Genomic DNA, 9,192 nt, shown 5'->3' with positions numbered 1-9,192 from the left:
GCGTGGGAACCTGGTAGAAGGTGCCCCTCCGACATATCTATATGTGAAATATTAAATTTTTTTTAAAAATTTTAAATGCTCATGGATGTGGAGAGTAAAGTGTGCAAAATATTATATAGAGGATGATATATCTTATATAATACGTTTAGTGTACATCTAAAAAATTTGTTGAGTATGCTTAATATTATAACTCAGTGATATACACTATACATACATCCGTAAACACCTACTGTTATTTTTTAAAAAATTTGTACTCTCTTATAATTTGAATACTATATCTTAAACTATAAATCCTAATCTTAAATCTTAAGTCCTAATTTTTTTTTATAAAAAATTAATACTGAATAATTACGGATGGATGCAGTAATTAACACAGAATTGTAAATTCTATGTCTTATTTTTTTTAAAATAAATAAATAACACTGGAAGTTTCGGGAGGCTCACAAATGGTTATGGCAAAGGTTTGGACAAGTCATCAGTCATTGAAGCATATACCTTCTGTTCTATAACGAATTAACTATAATTTATTACTCACAATTGTACATGTATTTGAACTGAGAAAAATAACAGTTTTAATAATTATATCTGATAATTAATTTCAGATGAGTCCCAGTGATTGGACCAAAATACCCACTTGGCTTAGCAGCGCTGTGTCCGGCCGCCACGCCAACTCCTCCATCTTCTTCCTCAGCAACACCGCCGCCTTCCCCGCCCAATTGATACCGCTGTCGGCGGGCGCCCCCTCCTTGAAAATGCTATGCTGGCCCTTCAACAGCGCCACGTACTTGGCCATGTCATGCACGCACGCCGGGTTCTTCACTTCGAAGAAGTCGAGCGCTAGCTCCACCCCGACGTGGGCATAGCACCCGGCGGCGGCGCCCCATCGCCGGAGGCTCTCGTTCAGGAACAGTCCGGGGAGCTTCGTCACCGGGTCCCTGACGTTGGCCACCCGCAGCACCTTCACCCGCAGCTCCTCGCACCGCTCCTTGAACCCCCAATTCCCGACCCTTGGCCCGCCGTAGGAGTACACCGTGATCGGAACCGACGAATCCGCCCGCCTGTTGATCCCCAGCTCCGCTAGGTCGTAGCCGAGAAGCAACGCCAGGGCGGAGCCCATGCTGTGCCCTGCCAATGTGAGGCTCATCTCCTCTGTTTCGTGCTGCTTTACCAGCCGCGACACCTCCTTCAGCAGCTGCTCGCGGCAGCTCCCGTGGCTGAACCGGCCGCGCTCGTTTGTGTAGAGGCCGAGAAAGCCGGACTCTACCTTGACCTCCGGCCGCGGGTCGTGCGGATCGAGCCGGGCCGGCGTCAGCGAACTCATCAAGTTCGCCGCCCACTCCGACTTGGTCACCGTTCCCCTGAACGCCACGAGCACGTCGCGGCGGCCCAGCCGGCGCGCCGCCTCGTCCGTCGCCACCGCCACGTACCCGATCCACCGCCCTCCCCCTCCGCCCCCGCCGCGGCCCACGATCTCCGGCGGCGTCGCGTAGATGTACCGGGTTATCTCGTATCCGGCCGAGCCGAGCCCGGACTCGTGCAGCAACCGGGCCTTGCCGTGCTTGCACTTGAGGAAGCGCGGCGAGGTCGGGTCGAGATCGAACGCCTCGTAGCACGCCGTCACCAGCTCCCCGTACCGCACCACCTCGTCGCGCAGAACCGGGTTCAGCGGCTCAACCAGACCGGCCCAGTCATCGGCCCCCTGTATTTTCCTCCACATACTCGCCAACCCGCACTCCGCCACCGACGACGGCGACCGAACCCTCACCGCCGCAGCAGCCGGCTTCTCGGGCGCCACTGCCACCGCCGTCCTGCTCCGCCATCTGCACCGACGACTCCTCGCATGTAAGCTCACGGCCCAAGCGGAAGAAGAAGAAGCGCCGGTAGCCATGACAACAACTAACGAGAACAGACCGAAGAACAACGCTCGCCAGATTTCTCATATATAGATACACACAAAGATAACGGTCAAATTGGGTCGCGTTTCTCTGTTGCCCCATTTTTTAAAAAAAAATGGGTCGGTGGGGTTCGCTATCGATCGATATACTGCGTCTCGAATTCAGTTTGGCGGTTTGACCGCTCTGTTTCCATCTTCTCCTCTTTCTATGGCGCCAACGTTTGTAATCGTATGAACGCCGAAATGCACCAACTACTTTTCTCTCTCTCTCTCTCTCTCTCTCTCTCTCTCTCTCTCTCTCTCTCTCTCCCACCTCGCCTCACTTTGGTCAGACAGATCTATTGGGAAATCTTTCATAGATTTTGTCAATCCGATTCCGATCCAGTTAAACCAAACTCAACAGACACTGGAAAAACATAGTGCTCGCCTCCCCCGAATGCCTCGGTGGCAGCTCCTCCTTTCTCTCTGACGACGACGTCGGCCAGCGGCTATTAATTCTCCTCGGTAGCAGCTCTACTAAAACGCCAGGCTGAGAGTCGACCACGAAGCTAACGGAACCTTCATAAGATATTTTTTGCTTTTTATAGAAGCCGCTTCTTTCTCGTCCGATCGGATCTCATTAGATCTGGACCGTTGAGTATCGCCTTCGTCATCCTGAATATCGATCCCTCGTCATAAATTTTGTATTCCTACGAAATGAAATGACCATTAATAAATTTTGACAAATGAAATCATCGTTGACTTACGTCATTTTTCTTGTGACTGTGGAAAAACTTCGCTATCCTTTTGTTTAATTCTCATGAATGAAAATGATGAGACAGAAGGAGAATTAATAAAATGTGTCTAAATAATTTAAAGTTATCATAATTGTTTTCTAAATTTTTTTATTATTTTTAAATATTCTTGGAAGGAATTAAAAATTTAGAAAATATATCTTTAATTTCTTTACGATTAAGTAAATATAAGTAACTTGTCTGTCTGTCTAACGTTTGGCTTACTCAATTCATTTGTTTTACTTATCCAACTTGTTTTGATTTTTTTTGATTCGTCTACTACTTCAATTAGAGTTACTCGATTAGTTTGACTTATCTAACTCGTCTATACTTCGTCCATTCAACTAGTCGAAACCTTATAATTTATAAGATTCATCCAACTCGATAGATTGAGTCTTCATAAATTGATACATACAAACATTGAAATGGCATCACACAGATTGAAGAAGAAGCCTGCCCAACAATCAATCCCAATTGACCAAAAAGAGTAGTCAGCAAAAACCCTCTAAATGAGTTCCATTTCCAATATGCTTCCACAGCAGCCCTTGACCAATCCATGCATCCTCTTCTCCTGATCACTCCTCTCTTAATCTGAATGCCATCTCTCTCTCAGAGTTACAAGACTACAAGTATTTGAAGTTGGTCAGATTCTTCCTTCCATCCTCCATTTGATTTTCCAAAGTAAACTACTGATCCTCATGACTTTTTGACCAATTTAACTTAAATAAAGAGGCCTTCCATCTCCCTCCATTGGCTAGCTTGTTGCCTTTGACCAAACTCCTTTCCTTTCACTGCACTTTTTGCGGCAATCTTAGCTCATGATCTATCCACCAACAACATCCTTGAAAAGTTTGACTTCTTTAGGGTTCCCCAAGTCTTAAAAGTATCTCTCAACTTGGCCAAACATAATTAGAGTTTGTGCTGTGCAAGAACATCTCAATATTCCTGATATATGAGTTTTAATGAAAAACTTCTCCATTCTTGTAGAAAATCTGATACAATGAAGCTTCTTAGAACTGTGAAGAAGGAGGTTTAATGGAATCAAAGGTGTCTGTGTTTGAACAAGAGGAACATGGGCAAGTAATTTGAAGATCAAAGGTATAGAAAAGTGGAGGAAAAATATTTGATTCTTTTGAAGGAGACATTACAAATCCATTTTGTTTTGCCATTTGACTGAGCTTTATTTAATCTGATGAACAGGGGTAAAAGTTTGATTAGTTAATTCAGCTGCCCCCTCTTTTCTTAACAATTTCTGTTGTTTAATCAGAAATGCTAAATCAATAACAACTTATTGATATATACTTCAAGACCCCAAGGTAGGATTGTTAATGGAGAAGTTTAGGCTTTTTTTTTATATGATAGTCCTCTCTATTATTATTTATGTTTATTATTCATCACTGTAAAATTAACTCTTATAATATAATCATATTAAATTAACAATATAATAACTATAGAGCTTTAACTCGGCTCTCTAAAATGAATTTTGTGACTATTTATACTGAATGAGAAATACATAAATGAACCATCTTTAAAATAAAACTTTTGCTCCGGGTTCTAAAAAGGGTTGCAGGACTAAATTGCTTTACAGGGCTTTGGCTCCATGCTCAAAATGGTGTTGCGTTATTACTTGTACAAATTAACAAAACTATGAATGCATCACTTAAGCCATAAAGCTTTGGCTCCATGCTCTTAATAAGTTGCATGATTAATTATGTTGAATGAAGAAAATGATTGAAGTACTTATACTATAAGCTTTGACTTTGCGCTCTGTAAGAGTTGCATGACTACATATACTGAATTAATAAATATGACAAATACTTATATTATGTGGCTCCGCAATCAAAAAGGATCCTTGGGAGGTTTCAATTATTTTATACAAAATTCCTTTTTCAGCGAGTAAATTGCAAGTCGTTCATCCTTTCATTTCATTAGTAAAATGTATCATTGGGTGGATTATGGGTATATTAATATGATGCATTTTATATTTGATGGATTATGGGTCTCATTCACACTATCTATATTCATATATATTTATAATGTATTTTGCATTGGGTTGATTGGGAGTCGTTCACTTGTTAATACAATTGATTCTTTTATTGATTGGATGTCGATGAGATAATTTGACACTTGGTAAGTGAAGATAAGTCACTAGAGGAGAGTGACTCAGTGAGGACGCGTCCCGGTTGAAGGGATAGTAGACATCAGTCCGATTTAGGTCCATTTTAGAAACCTAAATTGAGATCCTGACTAGATCATGATCTGGAGGACAGTGTCTAAGTTATAAGTTAATCATATTATTATTGTACTAACTTTGTCTTGCAGATTATTATTTATTGTGTTGGACTAACACATTTTGTAAAGCAAAAGGAGCAAAAATTACCTGGGGTGAACAGTACTCGAGACGCTATTCATGCGACGGAAGGCACCTTCAGTACCCCGTTCATGGAAGACGCCTTCGGTGCTATGAAAGACGCTTTCCATCGGATAAAATCTGACTTTGTTGGCGATAAGGATCAACACTTTTCAAGATAAACTTTTATCTATGGAAGACACTTTTCACACTATATAAAAGTGCGGCTCGACCAAGGGTTTTACAATATCAACTCTACGAGCTTCTACACATCCGATTGAGGTTTCGACTACTTCGACTTCTTCCTACTGCTTTGCTACGATACTGCTACACTCGACCACTGCTGAGCAGCAAACCAACACTGAGCAATCAGATCATCGTCAAAAGTGTTGGATAATAAAGTTGCGTCCAGAAAAATAAATATATTAGCATCCAGAAAAATAACAAACACATGTAGAATATCGATCATCCAGATCTCCTTTCCAGGGTCGTCTCAATAATTCTTAAGACCCTATGCGTTAAAAAAATAAGATCTTAATATTTTTTTAAAAAATAAATATTAAAAATATTATTAGAGACATTTAATTTTATTAGTAAAATTTAAAATGACAGTTTCATACATTGCCAATGACTATTTATGTAATTAGAAGCAGTGACCAACTAGGCCAAGTAGGAATAATTTTATCTTAGTCAAACCTCACTTCTTTATTAGTAAAATTTAAAAAATTTAAAATATTTTATGTTAACTAATTTGGCAACGAATAATAATTACTACAATATTATTAATATACATTTTAATTACTATTTTAAAAAAAATATCAATCAATTTTAACTTTAATGAAGGAAAATCTTAACGTAGTCGTAAAATTATCATTGTGTGACCTAGAGGTAATAGGTTCAAGTAGTAGATATAGTCATTATATACAATAGATCTTTCTCCAGGATACCTCAATAGCGGGAGTTTCGTATCAATTTCAACATCGATAAATTATCAATCAAATTCATTTAGCCAAAAAATATTTAGTTAGTAAATATCAACGATGAATTATTAAAAATAAGAGTACCATAAACTCTAAACCTTATAAAAATTATCAATTAAATATAACAGATAAATATTTTAAATTTATAAACCAAACTTAATTTTGATTAGTAAATTAAATTTTTATTAGTAAAAAATTAAAAATTACCAAACAAATTTTAATAAAAAATAAAAGTAAATTATCAACCAAATTTAACTTTCACAATAAAAAAATTAAAATTATTGATTAAATAAAAAAATAAAAATTAATGACCAAATATAATTTGAATAGTAAAAAAAATAAAATTACTGATGAAAATAAATCTTCACTAAAATTTATTTTAACCATAATTTTAAATATTTAATATCCAAACTCATATATTTTTAAACTATATATATATATATATATATATATATATATATATATATATATATAGGCATAGGCCTTAATGACCTATGCCTTGAGCTGACCCTGCTCCTATCCAATCTGCATCAAATTAACCATAAAAGATGAGAGGTGTATTCGCAAGAAGACAAATGTTAAGATCCCTAGTACCATTGAGATATCGAAGCAGACGCTTCACAGCGCCCTAATGTGTCTCTGAAGGAGCATGCATAAACTGTGAGAGTTTGTTGACCGCAAAGGAAATATCAAGACGAATCATTCAGAGAAGTTATAAACTCTCAACCACCTGTTGGAACTTAGTCGCATCAAAATACAGAGACCCATCATGCAGAGTAAGGCGAGAGCCAATAGCAATAGAGTGAAGATTGGCTCGGAGTCTAGCATGTTGTGTTTGGAGAGAAGATCAATGACATACTTTTGCTAGGACAAAAGAAGACCATTTGAAGTTGGGCGAACCTCAACCCTACAGAAGAAGAAAAGAGCCTCAAGATCCTTAGTCACAACTTTTTTTTTTTCATTAAGGTTACATACTATGACGTTAAAGAAGCATCACTATCTATAATAAATAGATCATCAACATAAGTTTCCGGGACTATGGTGCCACGAAAGCACATCTAGGTTGTCACCCAGGCACCAGCAGTTCAATTCCCAGCTATGGCATATTTTGCAGGAATTTTTTCTCCAAATGAGGCGAGCAACCAAAGGATGTTAGGCTTCTGAACTGCCCATAGAGCACTCTTCCTGATTTATCCTAGTGGCCAGTGGGAAACTTCCATGGGGTCAGACCGGTCACTCCCAGGGCTAGTCAATGAGGCTAACTGGGTTTATTATTATTTTAGATCATCAACATATATAAGCAAATACATAATAGTACTATCCCAATGATAAACAAATAAGGAGATGTCAGCAAACGAGGTAATAAAGCCAAGAGAGACCAAGAAGGCATGAAGCTCCAAATACCAAGCACGCAGAGCCTACTTCAGGCCATAAAGTGCCATATGCAGACAACACACATGATCCAAAAATTTAGCACTACACATATGTAACGACCACCCTCCTTACTACTACTCTGAGAGCGACCGTTACTTAACTAACTACTAACTCTACTTAAGTAATAATGCTTATGCTAATAACAACAATGCTTAAGATTTTCGGAAAAGAAATCTAAACTAAAACATTTCTACTGAACATGCAGGAATAAAATTTTCTACCTAACAGAAATTCCAGCAGTGCTATATACGTTTCTTACCGTATATAAGAAAAGGTTGTTTGCGAGCATATCTGACTACAATCTATTAGCTACTGAAACAATTTAAGCTACAAATAGCATGTCATTTACAGCAACTACAGCATTTTAGAATTGGGACTAAAATGAGCATGCAATTTATCTCTAAGCAAGCAACAAAAGAAACATATGCATTTGCATGCTTATAAACTCCACCACAGCACTCAAATAATCTATTTCCAGCAGCCCAGAAAATAAATTCCAGTCGAACTTCAAATTTCCAGCAACCCAGAAAGCTTTCCAGCAAAACAAAAATGCAAGATTGAATTCATTTCCAGTAATACCGAAAACCAATTCCAGCAATGCAAATAGCTCAAATCCAGTCAAAACAAAAAAAAAAACCAATTCTAGCAACTTTCAAAGCTTTTCAGCAACATTAAAAACAGCAACTCAATCATCTACTATATCCTAGTCACAAGAATTTGCATGCACACTTCTTTATTTCTCTAGCAAATTAAAGGAATGAATCTAATTAAGTAAACTCTTAGCAAGTCCCAAGTCTTCCATAGTTCAGCCATCACACATCGTCAAACATCTCCTTGTCACCTTCCTCTATATCACTTTCTCTTTTCCTTTATCTGCAATAAGAGGAAATGCAAACTATAAGCGAATGCTTAGTAAGCATTGTCTAACTCACAAAAACTCGAATGTGCATGTCTACAAGAAGAAACTAGAAACTGAATGCTCTAAAAGAAAACATATATAACTGCTCATGTTAATCTAATAGCAAAGAAATAACATTATAATTCAATACTGCTCTTGCTCAAATCCATAGCAAAGGAATGGAAAGAAGATTCTATACTGCTCATGCTCAAACCATAGCAAAGAAATGGAAATAGAAAATGAAATCTGATCATGCATATTCAATAACAAAGGATCTAGAAAATCTGCTCGTGCTCTACTAATAGCAAAAATGAAAACTGCACATGCTCAAATAACAGCAAATGAAAACTGCACATGTACATCTATAGCAAAAGAAATCTGCACTTCTATTAGTAATAGAAAACTATTCATCTAATAGCAATAAGAAAATCTGCTTGAGCCCAACTAATAGCAAAATGAAAATCTGCTAAAGTTTAATACTTATGTAAGGGTTGTTTTATTTGTTTCAAAAACTTATACTCTTATACTTCAAAATAATAATAAACTTCTTCTTGGGCCCAGGCTCAGTATCAATGCGCGCTCCCTAATAGAAACTGTGGTAGCTAGTCACCAGTCCTACGAGGGTAAAGACCTTGGTCTTACCAGGGCCAAGACCTTGGAATTGGTCACCTAGATTTATTTAACGACAACCTTGGAAGTCGGGTACTAGCCTTTTTAAAATAAAATACTTGTTATCTTTTAATATTCTTATAATAAAATGCCTTGGCATTTCTTTGAGCACTTGGTGTGCTGCTGATCCAAATTCTTAAACTTTAGGGATCCTATCAAGACCTTGGTCTTTTCTTACTTATAACTTCTCATAA

At 38.2% G+C, this 9,192-nt stretch overlaps 1 protein-coding gene across 1 annotated transcript; it reads right to left on the bottom strand.

Annotated features, from left to right (window-relative positions):
* Positions 1-598: 598 nt before the first annotated feature.
* Positions 599-1,888, bottom strand: LOC121972715 (phospholipase A1 EG1, chloroplastic/mitochondrial-like). The gene has a single exon (XM_042524360.1). The coding sequence runs from the start codon at positions 1,886-1,888 to the stop codon at positions 599-601; it is 1,290 nt and encodes a 429-aa protein (XP_042380294.1).
* Between the last annotated feature and the right edge of the window lie 7,304 nt (positions 1,889-9,192).

This window comes from Zingiber officinale, chromosome 4A (genome assembly GCF_018446385.1).
Source record: "Zingiber officinale cultivar Zhangliang chromosome 4A, Zo_v1.1, whole genome shotgun sequence".
Classification (NCBI taxonomy): Eukaryota; Viridiplantae; Streptophyta; class Magnoliopsida; order Zingiberales; family Zingiberaceae; genus Zingiber; species Zingiber officinale.
This window is presented reverse-complemented; position numbering and strand designations above follow the sequence as displayed.